General features: G+C 42.9%; 1 protein-coding gene across 2 annotated transcripts in view; it reads left to right on the top strand.

Annotated features, from left to right (window-relative positions):
- The first annotated feature begins 344 nt into the window (after nucleotides 1–344).
- Nucleotides 345–20,142, top strand: part of VAV3 (vav guanine nucleotide exchange factor 3) — a 371,921-nt gene continuing 352,123 nt past the window's right edge. The window contains exon 1 of one of the 2 annotated variants that reach the window (XM_004581990.2): nucleotides 345–650. In XM_004581990.2, the coding sequence (XP_004582047.2) occupies nucleotides 447–650 (204 nt within the window). In that variant the 5' untranslated portion in view covers nucleotides 345–446. The remainder of the gene's footprint in view (nucleotides 651–20,142) is intronic. The other variant, XM_058659743.1, reaches the window with a different exon arrangement.

Here is a 20,142-nt window from a genome sequence, read left to right as displayed (position 1 = left end):
GCGCTCCGCCCGCCGCTGCCCGGCCTCTCCAGGCCCCGCCCCGGCCCCCCGACCCGGAGCCGGGGCCGCTCGCGCGCTCCCACCGCGCCCCTGGGGACTCGCAGACGGCTGGAGCCCGGCCGGCGCGCTGGGCATGCTCAGTGCGGGCTCCCGGCTCGCCAGTCGGAAGCTTGTGCGCGGCCGCCGCCGCCGAACCGGCAGGGGCGCACGGAGAGCCGGCGGGACTCGCTGCAGCGGCTGTCGGGTCCGGAGCGGAGCCGAGCCTGCGCGCGGCGACCCCGGCCCGCCGGCCGCGGCGCCTGCTGTCCCGAACCGGCGCAGAGAAGGCGCTGGCCGCTTCTGGCGTCGGCGGGGCGCAGAGGAACCGCGGCGGCGGCGGCTGCAGCGGCGGGGGCTACATCCTCGCTGTTCGCCCCGGCCGGGGGAGCGTCTTGGGGCCGTCGGGCATGGAGCCCTGGAAGCAGTGCGCGCAGTGGCTCATCCACTGCAAGGTGCTGCCGGCTAACCACCGGGTGACTTGGGACTCGGCGCAGGTGTTTGACCTGGCTCAGACCCTCCGCGATGGGGTCCTCTTGTGCCAGCTGCTCAACAACCTGAGGGCGCACTCCATCAACCTCAAGGAGATCAACCTGAGGCCGCAGATGTCCCAGGTAAGGAGGACGGCGCTGGCGCCCCCCTCGCTCCAGCCGGCGTCTCCCATTAATCTGCCGGCTAATTTCTTTGTGTGAATGCAAACATCTAGGTGCTCTTAGCGTGCTTTGCCCCTCAGCCTTCTGCTGTAGGGGACCGCTTCGGCTCTTCCTACTTTGGCTTGGAAGGGGTTTAATCTTCAGCTGAACGCAAAAGCTTTCCTTGAAGTGGGGGAAAAAACAGCTGCTTTTGCATGTCCTTCACTTACCCTGTGCACCTCTGCCTGTACATAGAGCAACAAAAGGGGTTTGGCGCAGCTTGCCCATGGAATAAGGTTGGGAAACAAGAGGCAAGGTGATGGGGGGCGGCGTGTCATTTGTCTGTTCGTCTGTTCTGCTTTGCTTTTGTGCGTGTGTGTGCCTGTATTGAAAGAGGAACCATGACACACGCAGGGACTCTAGGAAGTGGAGGGCGTTGGGGACCGTTATCTGAACAGGAATGACACTGGGCAAAGGAAGGAAAAGGGAGCGGAACCCGGGCTGCCTGCGAAGGCCCCTGAGCCCTGGCCAGCTGTGTGGGGGTGTTGACTACAGCTTCTCAGCGAGTGAGAAGGAGCCGGTCCAGCACTGTCTCAGCAGCGGCAGGAAATTAGAAGTCTGGAGATTGCGCCTCCCTTCCGGGGTCCAGTGCTCAGGTGGTGCAGCGCACCTTTGCTCCCGGGGCTGGAGACTCGTGGGGACAGGCCCCTTTGGAGGCTGAGTGTTCCCTGAGCATCAGCTCGAAAGTCACATGGCAGCCAGAAAGTTTGTGTGCAGACGGATGTTTAAACGCCATCCAGAACTTTTATTTTCTGTTTCACAACGTGAAACACCATTTCAACCTAAAAGGGAGAGGACAGCGTCTCTTTCTACACTTTCGCACCGATCCCGCGTGATATGGAACCCCTGCTACTTAGCAAGGCGAGTGGTGCACTGTGAGAACCGACTTCACGATTCACTAACTGTATGTTTGAAGTTGCAGCTTTCACCCTCGGCTCTGTGTTCACGTATCCTCAGATACGGCTGGTGTGTGGTCCCCGCTCAGACCAGGCATGCACATGGTAAGGGCTATGTCTATTGCAGATGAGGTCAGTGACTATACTGGACCGTGAAACTGCTTAGTGACTGGCAGTACTGTGGACCTCTTCCCAGAGTCTCATATCTGACTCTCTGGTCTGGGATTTGACAGTGGTTATCATTATGGAGAAGATAGGTGGCTGTTCCAGTTCAGTGGATCCCTGTTTTCCATCTTGGGCAGAATCTGGTTGGGAGCTGGGGGGCGGGGAGGAGGTAGTGGACAGTGTCAGGATGCCTTGTTCCACCAGCCAGGAGTAATACTGTGCACACTTCCTGAAACTTGTTTCCTGTGTCTCACAGCATTTGTCCTTTAAGTTGGTTTTCTGGAAGGCTGAGAAACTCTAAGCTGTTTTGACACGCAAACCTTTATCTCTGTACTTGGCTATTAGCAAGGAGGAAATCCTTGTGAATGGGCTCAACTCTTTCGTTTCCTCTTGAGATATGGTAGATGTGACTTAGTCTCTTTCAGGATTGAAGATCATTACTGTATAAACTCAGCTAATGAAAATTGAGCACATGCAATGCTATGAGAGTTGCCCTCCCTGTGTGGGTGGGGGGTGGTGCCACAAGGAATACAGGAGAATGGATGCCCTGGAGGGGTTCTTACCCTGTGCCAGCAGATAAGCCTCCAGATTCTGAAGAGGTAAAGTGAGCAGTTCAGTTATTGCTTTACTCAGTGTGCCTAGGAGGTATTTTCAATTTTTAGGAATATTCTTCAGTTGAAAGGCAGATTTTTACAGGGAGGAGATTCAGAGAGGGCTTCCATCCCCTGGTTCATTCCTCAAATGGCTTCAACAGCAAGAGCTGAGCCAATCTGAAGCTGTGAGCCAGGAGCTTCTTTTGGGTCTCCCACGTGGGTGTAGGGTCTCGAGGCCTTGGGCCAACCTTCCCAGGCCACCGCACTCGAAGTTGGATCAGAAGTGGAACAACCAAGACGTGAACTGATGCCCATAGGAGATGCAGTTGCCATAGGGTGGAGGATTAGCCTGATATACCACTGTTCTGGCTCCAGTGAGTTCTTACAAGCTGGCCCAGTCCTGAGGTTCCTGGGTTTAAATTTATTGTGATTTCTGTGACCAAAGGGTTGCCAGAGCCTGAACATGGTGGTGTCCATCTTGGCTTCAGGTTCCTGGCCCTTCTGCAGAGATGTAAGGGCACTGGACGGCTGAACACTTAGACGGATGAGTTTGTATTATGCAGGTTGGCATGAAATTATTCAGTGAATCTTGAGTAGCTTTATGAATCAACTCAACATATTTAACATGCCTAGAGTTATCAGTGTATGGTGTATAATGTGTTGATTATCAGTGAAATCTTTAAAATTTTTCTTACTATTTTACTATTAAAAACCAGGCCTGGCATAGTAACCTACTGGTTGAAGTCCTTGTGTGTGCCAGGATCCCATGGGTGCTGATTCATGTCGCAGCTACTTTACTTCCCATCCAGCTCCCTGCTTGTGGCCAGGGCAAGCAGTGTAGGATGGTCTGGGGCCTTGGGATCTCCCACCTATGTGGGAGACCTGAAGGAGGCTTTTGGCTCCTGAGTTAAGCTCAGCTGAGTTCAGCTTTCTCTGGATGTTGTGACCACTTACAGAACCAGTGGATGGAAGGTCTTTGTCTCGTTCTTTCTCTAAATCTGACTTCCCAATAGAAATACATCTTTAAAATATTTTTAAAGAATTGCAAAGTGTTACAAGTCTTGTAGGCTAATACACTAAACATTTCTGCATCATATCTTTCCTGAGAAGGGCCCTAGCTACAACAGCTTAGAAGGCTCTGACCCCTTCAGCTCTGGTCGACCAGCTTTGGGTAGAGCCTGCTCATCCAGAGTAACCCTGACAGGCACCTTGGCAGGTTATTGTTCTGAAGTTAGAGATGTGGTTACTGGTATTTGGGGCTTTTTGTTGTGCCTAAGAATTATTTCAGCTCTTGACTGGGGGTTTTATTGAAGAGATCAATTTAAAAGAAGACTGTGTACCACCAAGAAATAGTCTAGGAGGGAGATCTGGAAGCTCTCACTTCAGATTTTAGGCATTTGAGATACTTTTGGGAACCGATGTTGACAAAGGGAATGGATTTACTGGTATTTTGCTTGTTCTTAGTTTTCCTGAAGGAGTCTGTAAAATGACTCCTCTAAGACTCTTTAATCCTGTGAGTGGTATCTTTTGTTTTCCTCTTATCACTGCTTTGAACCAAAAAACCCTGGAAAGTTATGATTGCTCGATTATTGATTTGAATCTGGGTGTCTTAAGCGGAACGACTGTCCTAAAAAGAAGCATTAATGCAGCCCAGATCCCGTGTTCTTGGCTGAAGACGTCAGTCTTTCTGGTGTTGTCATCTTGGTAACAGGATGAACGTAAGCTAAAAAGTCCATTAAAAACTAATTTTTATCTTTACCATGAGATAAGGTGAACATTAACCACATGTATTCCATGAACATGTTCCCCTTATTGTAAAGAATAAAGTTAAGTAAAAATCGATTGTGAAAATCTAAGCAAATTGGTGTCTGCATGAAATCGATTTTTGTGTCTCAAACAGCCCTCTCCCTGGGACTCGAAGCCCATACGCACTTTAGAAGAGCCGCCTCTACGCCAGGCGGATGTTTTGTACATCATGGATTACTCGCTTGTCACCCTCAGTGGTTAAGGTCTCTGAACAAACACCATAGATCTGCCACTGATTATCTTCATTTTGAGATTTTAAATTATGAATTAAAATGGGAGTGATAAAGAATTTTCAGACTCGAGTCCAACAAATTCAAACATTAAGAAATATAAGGCCGTTGAGCTTACCTGGACAATAAGATGCTGGACTATATGCTTAGTATACGCTTGCAATGAAAGAATCTCATGTGAACTTGAACTGTGGTAATGCGACAAGGTGGAGGAACCCACCACGGGGGCAGGGTTTGGGAAGGGATAGGGGGAATCCCAGTACCTATAAAACTGTCACATAATGCAATGTAATTAATAATAAAAATTAAAAAATATAAGGGAAGTAAATCTAATGTATTCCTCAAAGTATTTGCATTCAGGTTGGGGTGTTTCAGACTGTTTCCATGCTTTTCCATATAATACTGCTCTCTGGGCATTGAATGTTGAAGCATTTCTGAAAATTGTCTTCAGGATTTCAAGTTATGATCAGTGGGTTTGGATGCTGTTGCTATATTTTTTTTTTCTTAAAAGGATTAAACAAAACTTTATAACCATGCATTGTCTTAAAAACCTTGATTATATTAACATTGGCATATGCATTCCGAATACATCTTTGTACTCCTTGTCCCCAGATCAAAACAGTTTTGTGTAGTATATTGGGTGACATAGAAAGGCAGAAAATGACGAAGTGCCTGGAAAGAGTAGTATACCCCATTGCATTTCCACCCCCTCCCTGCCTTTTGTTTTGTTAAAATATTTTTAGTGAAAAGGTAGAGTTGAAAGGATAGATAGGGAGAAATCTTCCCACTGGTTCACACCCCAAATGGCTGCAATAGTTGGAGCTGAACTGCTTCAAAAGCTGGAGCTATTCTGGGTCTTCTGTGTAGGTGCAAGGGCCCAAGTACTGGAACCATCCCTCCACTGCTTTCCCAGGTGCATTAACAGAGCTGCATTGGAAATGGAGCTGCTAGACTCAAACTGGGTTCCATATGGGCTGCTCGAGCTACAGTTGGATGCTTAGCGCACTATGCCAACCCCTTGCCCTCCTTTGTGTGTTAGTCATTGCTTAGGCTCCTGGGAAGTCAGTAATCTTTTTAGTTGATTGGTGTCTCATAATCTTACATTATTGCATTAATTTAAAGTTAATTAAGGCTTTTTTTTGTAACAAGTCATCTTAGGGCATCGTGAATACCTATCTTGGTAACTTACCTTGGGTTCTGTAGGAGATGGAACCCTAAGGACAAATATTGAAAGTCTAGGTGAGCTATAGGCCAGTGGCCTTTGGAAAGTGTCCAGTCTTCTTTAAGATCAGAAAAATTATGTCATGGGGTTGCTCCAGAACAGATCACCACACATTTCCTAGTTTTCAAATTCAGGGGGAACTTTATTTTTACTAACCTCCGTGTGGCAATTGGCATTACTAATCTTTTACTTCCTCCTGAAATTCTGGCTTCTCGTACTTCACACATTAAAGTCTCCTGGTCATCTCTCATGTTTCTCATTTTGCTTTCTCAGTATGTTCTTTAAATATTTCACTTTAGTTGCCTTTTTCATCCTCTCTCAATCTTCTCAGGACATCCATTGTATTACTTATCAGGACAAACCTCGAATTTATCATTAATAGCCAACATCGGCTTGTTTTTACTCTGCCATTGTATTGGGACAGCTATTTCATGGGTGAACATTGTACAATGTTCCCTTGAAGTAGAATGAGCAATGACTTGCATAGGGAGGCACTGGGAATGAGCGTGGCTGTTGCTGGAGAGAATGATACCGGAGACAGATGGAGGAGAAGGCTTAAGAATATGAAAGGTTAGATGTTTGAGAACTGCCTTCAGAAACTCCTAGATGTTGAGTAGAATATCTTGGCAGAGGCCTAGGTTTCAGGCTTGATTGGAGGAATGCCAAGGGCAGAGCCCATTCAGTTCTGGGTGCTGAGTTTGAGGTCACTACCAGTTACACTGTTGAGCAAATTTCAAGCATCTTACTCTCTCAATCCTTTTCTGACTTACTCTGCAAATACTTAAATCCAGCTGTCATTTGAAATCCTTGACCCTTCTACCTCTTCACTGCCTTCATGTGTTCATTTCATTCCTACTTGGCCTAAATACCATACTTGGCAACTACTTCCTGGGTTTCTCTTGATTTGCCCTGCTCATTTGAGTAAACAAAATCCTGGTTGAATCCAGCTTATTAGTCCCTGGCTACAATGGACAGATGAATGTGGTGGAGGTAGGTATGCCCCATGCTGACAGCTCCCACTTGAAATTTGTCTTCTCTAACCTCAAGTCGGCACTTGAGGCTGTTCGATCATCTGAGTAGTATGTCTTTAGAATGTTTTCAGAGTATGTTTGGGGGACTCCTGAAAGGTTTTCAGATTTTTAAGGTTGCAAAAGCTCAAGTTCCTTTATTTGGTTTGGTGCAATGGCTCAACTGGCTAATCTCCAGCCTGCTTGTCCCAGCATCCCATATGGGAGCTGGTTTGACATGGCTGCTCTACTTCTGATCCAACTTCATGCTTCTGGCCTGGGAAAGCAGGAGAAGATGGCCCAAATTCCATTTATGTAGACCTTGTACCTAATGTGGGAGCAAAAGCTCCTGGCTTCAGATCAGCTCGGCTTTGGACATCTACGGTTATTTGGGGAGTGAGCTAGTGGATGGAAGATCTTTGTCCTTTACTAGAAAGGCAGTTTTACAAAGAGGTAACAAATCTCATTATGTAATTTTTCTTAACCCTTTTCATTTCTCACTAAGGACATGATGGGGTTTTCCCAAGGCCATGCAACACCGTTGCTGGTGTTACAGGGAAGGAAAAGGCTTTTAGTTTTTAGTTTAGAATTCTTATAGGTTAAACAGATGATCCCTGGTGCTGAGGGATCTCTATCACTTCTGGTTTTAGTACAAAGAAGTCCTGAGACCAAGAAGCTTGAGGATTTCCCTGAAATAATTTCACTTTCCAAGATGGCCAGTACCTTTTACTCTTTACTCAAACCTGCATCTCCTTCGTTCTTCCTTTCAAATGATGAGCTTGCCATTTTGCTGAGAGAATAGGCAAAATTGGAGTTTCTTTAATCTTCCCACTTTAGTATCTGCCCCCATAGCTGCTTTCTTGACTGTGCTGAGTTGGCAGTCCCCCTGGAAAAGACCAGCTCCTCCTTTGTTGTAACCTGCTCTTTTGTGGCATCAGTTTGGCCTTGTTTTCCCTGTTGACACATGCTTATGTGATTATTTGCATTGATCGACTCAGGATAGGCTGTCAAGGTAGAGCCACAGTCTGAACATCGGGTGTGATGGATATTGACTCTGACCCACTATGACTTGACCTGAACTTTAGAGCAAGTGGTCAGCCTGCCCCTTGTAGCTATGTAGTGAGTCCCACTGGACCACGGTGTGCTGGCAGTGGCCTGTGATGTGCTCCTGACATCTGTAGTTTGTTGAACAGACATGCTGTTAAACATTTTGTGCTACTTTTTTTTCCTGCTAGAAGTGTCTATCTTCACTGTTTGGTTTAAGGTTCAGTTCAAAAGTTCTCTTCAGGGAGTAGTGTGCTTTGGGACCTGTTAGGAGGAATTTGTTCCTGGTGTTCCACATTATGGTGAGGGGGTGACAATAACCTGGCATTTTTTATGAAGAAATGGAAGGGAGGAACTCAAAGACCTGAACATTGAGGATGGAAATGCTAATTATTGTGATTTCAGGATATGCTGTACAGATCTATATAAATGTCAAAGTGACACACCAAAACCCACGAATATAACTGGATGGCTAACACACACTATCCTTGTGAAATGTAGTTACAGTTAAGTAACTCCAAAGTTGGGCTTCCCTCACTCTTCCCCCAGGTATGGCTTGTGATGTGTATAGAGTTGCAGTGCAGCATCCCTGGAATCATCTGAATTTTTTTTGTCTCATTTCTGGGTTTGGTCCTGCTTAAGATTCATAGTTTCAGCTCCAGAATTTGACATGGGGATTCTTACATTGTAGCGTACATGAGTAGGTGTAAATTCATCAAGGTTGGAAAAATGACTCGTAACTACTTTTCAAACATGTTTATATAAATATACTAGATAAGACCTATTCAAGCCTATCTAGGTCCTTAAAGACAACAAATATCTGCTAGCTAAAGTCCATTGCTAACAATAGCAGATAGCATTAACATGCTGTTTGACTTTCAGAAAGTAACTGACCCTGTCCATTCCTCAGCTTTCTTATTTCTTAGGTAGGCCTACTGAAGAACCTGACTGTCTGGGCTGTGTGAGGCCTAATTAGAGCTCTGACTTGCAAGCAGTGAGTGCCTAGTGAATATTTTTTTTCCATAGACGCGATTTCTGTCTGCAGAAACATACAAGGCAGTTTCTAAGACCTCCCGTGCACTGTCCCATTTAATTATCACACCACCATGAAGCGTGCCCTGTTATTTATTCTCATGTGATCCATATTCTGAAGTTGAAAGGGGTTTATTTACTGGGGCTAACAAGTAGCTTACAGTGGAGCCAAGATGAGAATTAGAACATTGAAAGTGAATTGCATTTTATGTAAGGAAGCCATCAGCACATTTGAGGAGGAAGTGCAATGCATTTATTTTTCCTGCTGTTCTGCTTTCTCACAGTATTCCCTGGGATGAATGTTTTCTGATTGACCCTGTGACTATTGTTAATAGCTCCTCATTGACAGTGAGTTAGAATTTTGGCTCAGGATGTTGCATGTAGCAACTGGGTGATTGTGCACATTTGGTGTACACATTCATCACATTTGGTAAACCTGGAAGCTAGACTTCTGGCAGACATAATGGGGAAAGGAATACAATCAGGGGAAAAGCAGGGAGGTTAATGAGAGGGAAGGGGAAAGTGAGTGTAGCTGGTCATTTTGGGTCTCCAATACTGTACTTTATGACATATGGTCTAGGACATAAAATTCTTTGTTCTGGATTGGGAATGTCTGCATAACCCTGGGAAGCAGGGCACCATTCTGAATGGTGTGCTTTGAAGTGAGTCTCCTTTTCTCTGTTGTAACTGTACTTGTAAATTCAGATGTCTGTTAGCTGCTATTTGGAGTAGTACTAGATTACTTTTCCACATGCTAATCTAGACTTGGCATTATGTTCAGGCCCATCACAAGTTTGTTCAACTTTTCAGTCTCATGTATTTATCATCCAAAACAATGGATAGCATAGAAATGGGCACTTTTAATTAGCACGAAGTGACCTTAGGCTTTAAATTTGTGTTGGTATTTGTGCTTTCAAAATACATATTGCAAGATGTATAGTCAGGTTTTCAGTTGCTTGCTTAACAGGAAGTCAGCAACATATGCTCCTCACATGGGAGTTCTCTTAGGGGTCAATTAATATGGAATATTTAATTGCACACTTGATACTCACCTTCCATGATTTTCAAAGTGCCGGTCTTAAAATAGACATGTAACAGCTGGCCTGAATAAACAAGCATGATGTCTCCCTGTCTTTTCCTGGGAGGCGGTGCAGCCCTGATTTAATGGAAAAGCCTTTAGGTCAGCAGGACTGGGTTCTACTCCCAGCCCTGTCTGACAGGCTATGTCGCCTTAGCATGTATCTGCTGCTCTACCCCTGCTTTCTATACTTACATAGCAATAGCAAAAAATATATATTTACAGCAATTCAAATAATTTTTATGCATAATTGCACGTAAGGAGCATAATGGTTTTGTGAAGATCAGGGATCAGATAGAAATGGTTGAATTTCAGCTCTGAAACTTAACATGACTTTGAAAGTTGACTTGTTAACTCACTTTCTTCATCTGATAGGTAACAAGTAGAATACCCCACTTTGCAGGATTGTGGTGAAAATGAATGTGAGGTGCATAGTAGGCATTCAAACTTCTTCCTCCTTTCCCCACCAGTCCCCATCTGTGAGGTGAAATGATTTTAATCACTGCTTTAGAGAGGGAAATTGATGTGTACTCAAGGTCACACAGAAGGAAGTGAAGCTGAGACTTGAGGCCAGCTGTCCTAATTCCAAGTCCAAGGAAATGTCCTCTCTTTGGTGCCAGATCCGGTGGGTGGTTGGTGAGTTGCGTGAGTAGATGAAAGGGAGAGTGATGGCACAAAGCCTGTAATGTATCTGTCCTGCAGATATAAAAATGATAGTTTATTCAGCACTGAAAGCCACTGTATTTAAAATCAGTGAGCCTGTTTTCAGTTATTTTGTCTGATTACTTTGGGGGTTGTCACCTTTTATGCTAACCTCATAACTTTTCAGCATTTTGCTTGGTTCTGTTTTCGTTGGACATTGGTGGGTATGAATTGCAACATCAGGTCTGTTAAATTGGATAGCTTAGTGGATGATAACTCAAAAGTTCAATACCTGAAGCTGTGTTGGCTTTAATCTGTACAGTATGAATTTTAGTGCAGATTTCCTTTTTATGGAGAGACGAGAGCCAATTGAATTAGTTATTGGGCATTGCAAATACTTGGTAGGTGAATGGTTATTTTATGCATTAAACTGATACTAGTGAGAACCCAGAAAATTTCCCTTGTCTTCCCTAGTGGTATGCATTGACAAAGTGGAGTAAGTCAGTGTGTGTCTGGCCTCAGATATTTCACTACTTCCCAAAGACATTTGTCTTACATATTCTATGTAGAAGTTAGGTTAGTTTCTGTTCTAGAGGGTAGGGAGCAAATAGCTTTGAATGTGTGAAACCCTGAGTGTAAGAGCGAGGACTGTATGTCACTGGATGCTGCAAGGCCAGTGCAAAAGTACATGTGCAAAAGTATAAGACCATGAAGAAGATGGAGACGGGAAGGTTACTAGAGGAACAGGATAGAATACTGAGAGTATGCAGGGCGTCAGACCTCAATGATGTCCCCAACAAGACCATTACTCAGAGCAATGGTGAAATATCCTTAGTAACATGAATACTGGAATTTGACTTTCATGTCTTCATTGTCAAATGCAAATAATAAAGTGCATATATTTGGAGCATGGACCCTACCTGAGCCAACTTTCTGCAGACTTTCCTGTTCTTGATACAAAGCTGCAGTTACCTCTCAAATGGGCTTGCCCACTTTCATAACATCTTGCCTGTGATGACTTTCTTCTGCTTTGTGTCACCCTCTTGTCTAACTGTCCTTCTCCAGTTACACTCCAGATCTCCAAATCCCAGATATGCTGAGTTTCTGAGCTTGGCTGTCGCTTCAAACTCACCCAGTCTTCATTTCTGCCTAAGCCTCCCGAGTATTGACCCGGTCTCTCATTCCCCACAGTGATGCCCATTACTCAGTTTTACATGTTACCTCTGTATCAACTTTTATATATACTACATAGAACATTTATTAATGAATAATATATGTAAAATGTTATATATAAATATAATACATATAAACCACTGAGAGAAGAAACTGACTTCCTTGGTTAGTCTGGGAACTTGAGTGGATAATTGTTAAGAATTCTATGGGTGGAAACCATGGCTCAATAGGCTGTTTACGTACAAGTGCTCGCAACTCATGGGTGCTGGTTCGTGTCCTGGCTGTTCCACTTCCCATCCAGCTCGCTGCTTGTGGCCTGGGTAAGCAGTGGAGAATATCCCAAAGCCTTGGGTCCCTGCACCTGCGTGGGAGGCCTGGAAGAAGTTCTTGGCTCAGCTCCGGATGTTGTGGCCATTTGGGGAGTGAACCAGCGAATGGAAAACCTTTCTCTGCCTTTCTAATAAAAACAAAAATCTTAAAAAAATTAGAATCAGAGGACCAGATGCTATGAAGACTTGGATTCTAAGAAGTTGGACACTGTACATATCAGCCCATAAGAGCCCAGCAGTGCACTTGAATGAGTATGACCAGTGAACCAGAGGTTCTCGGGTCACATTTGTTGTTACCAGCAGAATACAGGCTTCCCGTCCTGTCCTGAAACCAACTCACAGTATTTGTTTTTGCAAGTTCTTCCACCACCCATTTGAGATAATTTCCCGATTCTCTAGTGCCATTTTCTTAAACCATATACAGTATCTCATAGAAGTGGCTCTACAGTGTTTGTCATTTATGATACTCTGAGAAGTTAGTTCATCAGAAGAAATTAAGCTCACGTATTTGACCTTCAAGTCCGAGAAAACCTTTAAGGAAGGTTAATAAGCTTAGGTCAGTCAGCTGCAAAACGTTGATTAGGTTCAGGTTACTTAGGCCAGAGTACTTGGATTGAGAACCTTGTTTGTAAATTGCACTTTGGAATTCAGTAGAACATAGCAGTTCATCCTTAGTAAAGGGAAAAGCAGAAGATGAACTCAGGAGTTAAAGGTGGCCTTTCACGCAAAGGGTCTGGGTACTCAGATTCTCCGCAAGAATGTGACATAAGTGCCAGTAATGTAAGTTATTCCTGTAGACCCTAAAGCATGAAGCAGGACTCCTGAGTATTGATATGCACTGGTTCCAAGAATTAAATCCTAATTATCAGTCTTGGGTTTGTGGTTCTGTTTACTGACTGTAGTTAAATGCCTTTGCTTTTTCTCATCACTCTTCATTTAACAGGATTCTTGCATGCCCATTCTGGTAAAGGATCTGATTCTCCCCCCACTCCCTTCATGTTTCATACATGGTTAACCAGTTTTAACGATGGATGCAAATTTCTCTCCTGTCTAGTGAACACTAAGCTGTTTGAGATCATGACACTTTGGCAGCTGCTTAAAGCCCTCCTGGGTTTTACATAAAATAAGCTAAATGAAAAAAACATTTGAAATGACAAATCTTTTCCATAGAAAAAATATATTGAACTACTTATAAACATAACAATATAACCTTCATTTATGCTGATCTTCAAAGGCATTCTAGATTTTGACTTAAGGACTTTAAATTGACACTGTTCTGATCACCTTGGGAGGCAGTGTGATGTAGTAGAGAACATGTGGCTTTGAACGTGTTAATCTGTTTGTATCATAGTTACACTATGTATAATCTTGGGAAGCTTAATTACTATGAGCTTGCATTTCTATCAGAGATGACTGTATTTGCAACATTGGAATAATTAATTGAAACAATGCAGATGCTGTGCTAAGATGGTGCTTACTTAATAGACTTCATTTCTGGCCATTAGGTTGTTTTTGAAATTCAAGATTACCCAACTTATAAGTTAAGATAGAAAAGAGGGGAATAGCTGGAAATTAAGTTGTTGACACTCAAGAAAACTGAACCATGGGGTTAGAAACTCAGACACCCCCAGTGTTAGACTGTGGAGAATGTACCGTAATTACTTCTCATGCTGTTAACCTAAGAGGAAGATGGTCCTGTTTAAAAGAAACATTACAGTAACTGGTTTTATTAAGACTTGTCTACATTCATGGAACTGGAGAAGTTCTTCAGTTTAACTCTTTCAGCAAGTGATCTAAAAAAGGAGTGATCTACCACATCTAAACTTTCTGCATCCATTTATTTGATAATGAGTATCTTGGTTTATGCCATATTTTGGCTGTTCTGATCACTGCTGCTGTAAATATGGAGCAGGTATCTGAATCTGATAGTGACTTCACATATATACATATACACAATGAAACTTTATTCCGCTATACAAAGAAGACATCCTGTCCTTTGCAGCAAAGTGGATAGAACTGAGGACATGTTCTCTGAAATAAGCTAGACACAGAAAGATGGATACTGCATGCTCTCCATTATATGTGAGAACTAACATTAAAAAAAGCCAGTGGCGGCAATAACAAAAGCCAATGAACAAAATGTTGATTACTAGAAGCTACAAGGGATCAGAAGGATAAATGGTCTTTGGCTAAAAAATTAAGGAAAGCTACCATTGTCATTAATTTTGACAATGATACCAATAGGAGATATTAATAGGGGAAGGGAGTGAGGAATTTAGGGGGTTCTTTGTATTCTCTTGCATTTATTTTTAAAACTTAGATATTCTGATATGTATCTTAGAATATTTAATTTTTTTAAATGAGCCATCTAAAACTAATACATGCAGTGATTTGACCAAAGTTAACTTCGTTTGGCAGAACCAGTCCAGGTTCAGGCTTCCAAAATCAGTCTGAGAGGGTAATAGCGACTTAGGTCCTACAAACAACAAAGTCAATAAGACATTTCTCATTTCCTTTTATGCACAATACAGTAAGGACATCAGTGAGTGTAAGGCACAGGGTCTCAAACTTCAGAACTCAAGAATGTTCTTTGGGAATTGACAAGTTGTGAAAATGAGTAAAAGATGAAAGTGAGAATCTGACCTGAAGCTTACAAGGTAGAATCTTCAGTTGCTTCTTAGCCTCCCAGGAATAACTCTGTAGAATGTTGAGGGTTTTCTAAGCGAGCACAGATAAAGGATGTCCCAAACTTCTGAAGTGTGGATCTCTGTATGTTTAGTGTCACTGTAATTTTTTCTCTTGGATTATGAATTTATAACATTGGGGACCATTTGTTTTTCAATGTTGAATTCTGGGCATAGAGTATTCCAGTGAAGGGCTATTGAGTGTAAATCCCTCATGTTGACTGGCTTCAATGTTTGAGAATACTAGATTTAATATTTCTCTGGGGCTGGAGTGTTGGAGTGGAAAGCAAGATTAATTATGTATTGAAAGAAGATAAGTTTGCATCAGACATAAGTTCAAATAATACCACATAGGCTGAGTAGTTGTGGGTAAATACCTCATTCTGTCTCCGCTTTTTTGGTTGTGATTTTGGTGGACACAATACCTTGCACCATTCTGTGGCATAGAAAGGGCATTTGCTGACTGCTTGGGATTTTCTCCCGTTCAACCAATCTGATTTTCTGATAGTGCAGGATTCTCCCTGCATTTCTTTTGGAGTTGGGTCATTCTGTGGCAGGTTTCTGTTGTGTTCTGTCTCCCTACAGATCTTATACCTTGCAGTATGTATTTTGACTCCTGTAGTGAAACAGTTAAATACACATCGCTGAAACAATGCTAGATGTTCTGCCTTTGATACCTACCGTGTCCTGTTGTATGAGTTGCACGCTGTTGAACTTGTAACTAGGTGCAGGGCTGTATTGCTGTTATAATATGGGAGGGAAATGAGAAGGGGAAGGTAGAGTAGGGGAAATCCCTATAGTATAAAACTGTATAATGGAAAATTTTAAAATAAGCTCACTGAATCTAAGATTGGTAATATTGTGGCTTAATGGATGGTCAATTTTTATTTCCATTTACTCAGTGGTTTGTGTGGCAGCTGCCGCAAGTCACAGTTCTATCTCTGGATTTGGGAGATATGCAGTCTGATGCTGGCTCTGCCATAACAAGATCCATCATCCACGAGCCTATTTCTTATAACTGGGAAGGGGAGGTGGCATTGTACAGGGACAAGGACGTTGGTTTCAGGTTCAAATATTGCATTTCTTACTGATTGACTGTATGAACTGTGTCAGGTCCTTTCACCCCTGTTCTTTCAGCTTCTTGCTAAGCACGATGCCTGCTCCACTGGGAGCCCTTCTAGGGTTTAGATAAGACAAGGTTTGGCATCTCAAAGACTCAGAGCTTTGCACAATGACGTCTCGGAGTGCAAAAAGCAGTTCTACCACTATAGACTATTGTGGCTCAACTCAATGATACCTATTTCTTAGGTCTTGAGAGATCCAGTAAAATGGCATCATTGTAGCTTAGATTTCTAGCAGATGGAGCAGTTTTCTCAACGTCAAATAGGTGGTGATGCTGTAGTAAAGGACATAGTATGTGGCTGTGAATGTGGGGTCTAACTCTGGTTCATGTGCCCACTGTTGCAGTCTTCATCGGATTGTTCACATCCCGAAGCAAGACTTTCCATGTCTTCATCTTCATTACTACCTGCCTTTGGATTAAGTTCTTCAGTTTTATTTTTCAGAGTGAAATTTCTAGATCAAATATTGCAAATGCTTTTGCAGTTCTGGTTAACATCCTATCAGATAGTTTGTAGAGGAACCTTTCCAATTCCAGGGAGGACAAATGGGCAGGAGAGGGAATTTTCCAAAGTCTTAAGAACAAAGTACTTTGTCATTCAGGTTTGATTGCAGTTTGACTCATTTATTTGCTGAAAAAGTAAATTTCTTGTAAATTTACCTTTATGGCAGCATGGAATGAAAATAGCTACTTGATGTCTGTCAAGCACCTAGCTGGTATAAGTTAGCGCCCAGTCTTCATATGAAGTCTTGAGTTTGTGCTTCCTTGCATCTTACTGCCCATCATCTCACTTGACAACTGCCTCCTAAGTAGTGTCACTAAGTATATTCTGCTTTACACCAATCCATTCTCCCAACTGTATGTCAGCAATCTCAGCAATAACAAAGCAATTCCACACATAAATTGGATCATTGGAAACCCTTTGTAACTCGTCAAATGTTTTCCATGATTCTTAGGGCAAGTGCAGAATGCTGAGTGAGGTCTTTGGTGATCTGGACCCACTGTACATTGCAATGTTGGCTCCCCTTTCTCATTCTGCCCAAGTGAAATCAAGTGTTCCCAATTCCAGATTTTGTCACCCCATCTGTTTCTTCTAGAGTCAGAACTTGCATTTTTGTCATCTGCCTTCTTGGTTTACAAAGCTGCCTTTTCTTCAGCTTTTTACAATTTGAAGATTCACTTATGTACCTGAAAGGCAAAGTTGGATGAGGAAAGAGTAAGGGGGGATTCTTTATTGGGGTTCACTCCACTGGTTGCATGAGCCAGAAGTGTCACCTGAGTCCGGAGCCTGGAACTCCATCCAGGTCTCCCACGTGAGTGATGGAGGCCCCAGCACCTGGACCGTCTAGTGCTGCCTTCCCAGATACCAGTAGGGAATCGGACTGTAACTGGAGGAGCATGCTCTCCAACTGACACTCACCTGGGATGCCAGTGCTGCAGTCTTTGGCTTAATCTGCACAGCAATTCTGCCCCTATCATTTAATTATGTTTCACAACTTTCTTGTTGGATCTGTGCTTCATGGTGGTGGGGACAACTTTCTTTTATTCACTGCTCATCCTTGTCAGCACAATACCCAGCTGTAGGTAAATACTCTGGATGTTTAAATAGCAAAGTGCACCGACGAGAGAAAGGCTTAGGTATGGTTTACTTTTCCTTGTGATTTCAAATTACCCAGATGTTTCTGAAGGAGCTTTTAAACAACATTGTATAAGATCTGGCTCACTTCATACAATCTGTCATGTTAATGAGCATGCAGTTGAAGAGATGCAAGTTACTTGCAGCAATTATATAGTATCAAGTCTTTTGCTTTAGTGAGCATTCTTCAACCAAGACCTGTGATAACATTAGCAGAACCATCCAGGAGGCTGGCAGAACCTCATTTTGAGCTGAACAGCATAGCTGAAGGGCTTTATGATGCAGATATGCATTCCTATGAGATTAGATGATGCCTGTTTCCTTAAAGATAGTCATTTTGGTTGGTGCATTCCGGATGCACAAGGCGTTTTATGTTACATACTTCCACAAGTTCAAAACTGCAGTTTTGTCTATTCTGAAGTAGAGTTCATTTTGTCATTAACTCAACATTTATTATTGAGCACAAACTATATTCAAACTCATTTAGGCATTCTAAGTTGAATAACTCTGGCTGTTAGTGCATCCTTCCAACTATACCTGTTCCCTCCCATGTTTGCCAGTAGAGTAAGTGTATGCCTGGGTGAATGTGACATAGTTCTTTTGTCTCTTCTCTCAGATCCACTGATCTACCAGGACAGTGACTGATCACTCTCGAGTGGCAGTCTGGTCCTGTTGTCTCCCACAGGGGAGACAAAATAATAAAGGGAGTGAAAGACGTCTGTATCCTTAAATCATAATTTCCAGTGTAACTGCTGTCATCAATGAAAATGTCTGAAATTTGATCTGTCCTCTCTGCTGTTCAATGAGACTTACATCTTGAGCTTAGGTGACTGAAGCTTATGACAACCTGGTCTGCAGGCAAGGTGCTGCTTTAACCAGGCTGAAGTGTTTGTGATGGATGTTTAGGTCTTAACTAATGCAGGATGCCCTGATTCTTGCAGTTGTGAATGTGTTGGGTTTCATGGATAGAACTGAAACACTCCTATTTTGGGTTTTGTAGGATAGCTTGGACTGCTGCTCTAGGCGAGCTGAGGAAGGGATTGGATTTCTTTAGTTTGGGGTGGTGGAATAGCTCTTACTATTTTATCAAGGTTTCAAACCAGAACTTCAAACTGAAAACACGCCAGTTTCAAGAAGGCTCTGGTGGGGAGTCGTCTTTAGTTGTGAAACTCAGGCCAAGGTAGGAAGTGATGAACTGTCTTCATGACAGTTTAAAAAGGAAGGCCCTGGAGGAACAAGGTTTATGTAACTTTATATCTCCAAGATCTTGATAGACTGCATATCATACCCCTGTGACCAAACTCAGCTCACGAAGAGCAGACTAAGAATTCATCTGCTTGGCAGATAGGCCTGCAGGCCTCGAAGATAAGCCCTGGGAGAAGCTGAATTGTGTACTGCACAGGGCACAGAAGTCCCTTCAGAATGAACCATGATTTGGGTTTCCTCTGGGTTTTCTGCTTGAATAGGTCTGGCCAATAGATCATCGCAGTATAGTGTCACCTGTAAAAGTAGATTTTGTTAAGATCAACCTCATTTTTGCCTATTAAGGCAATTATATTCTTGGGCTGAGATGGATAAGTGAGTTAGTACAATTACTGTACTACCTACCATGAAGATGATTGAAAATTCCAGGGCTGTGGTGGGCAAGGTGGCACAGTGGGTTAGGCTGCCACTGGGGATGCTCACATCCTGTATTTAAATGTCTAGGTTGTTTCAGCTCCTCTGCTTCTAATCCAGTGTCCTGATAATGCATGTTTTGGGAGGGAGGGTGTTAGCTCAGATATTGAGCCTCTGCCATGTATGTGGGAGAACTAGGTATGGAGTTCTGGTCTTGCAGGTTTGTTCCTGGCCTGACCCTGGCTATTGTAGGTATTTAGGAAATAAACCAGAAAATGGAGCATCAGCTTCCCCTTCTCAAATAGATGAAAATAAATATGAAAACAACATTGAAAGGGCTGTTGATTTATATTTTGAAGTTTGCCTCATCAGAATATTTGTTCTTTTGGGATTGACTTATTTCACTGAACATGATGGCTTCTAGTTGGGACCATTTGGTTGCAAATGATAAAATTTCATTGTATGGAGTAGGTGTACTAAAGTTTCTTCATCTATGCCTGTTATGGGCATATGGGTTGATCCCATGTCTTTGCTATTGTAGATTGTGTTGCTGTAAATATAGGATTATAACTAGCTTTTTCATATGCAGATCTCACTTCCTTTGGATATATTCCAGCAGAGGGATAGCTGGGTCATATGGCAGGTCTGCTTTCAGCTCTCTAGACACTGTTCCTGATGACTTCTGAGTACTAGGTTGCACTCTACCTACGGTAAAGGAGGATACCTTTTCACACAGCAGTTTATTTCACTTGCTGCCTCTCATGTGTTTCAGCATTTTTGTTTTCATTTCTTCAAAATAGTTTTTCTTAGATTCTTCACTGACTCATAACTCATACAGTAGCATCATTTTCTCCAAGAAGTTTGGGTATTTTTCATCAGCGACACATTGGTCATTCAGTAGCATGTTATTTAACTTCATGGTGTTGTAAATTTAACCTCATGTTTTTGTTTATGGATTTTCATTTAAGGGGATGTATAGAAACTGATAGACTATCATATCCAGATGTAAAGTTAGAATGCAGTATGCATCTCTACTCCCAAATCAAAGATGGACTCCCGATGAAACTGTTAAATATATCTTGACAATGGGATGCTGGACTCTGCCGTTGTCCATATCTGCAGTTTTAGGATACACTTAAA

This window comes from Ochotona princeps, chromosome 2 (genome assembly GCF_030435755.1).
Source record: "Ochotona princeps isolate mOchPri1 chromosome 2, mOchPri1.hap1, whole genome shotgun sequence".
Taxonomy (NCBI): Eukaryota; Metazoa; Chordata; class Mammalia; order Lagomorpha; family Ochotonidae; genus Ochotona; species Ochotona princeps.
The sequence above is the reverse complement of the archived record's forward strand: the minus strand, read 5'-3'. Positions and strand labels throughout refer to the sequence as shown.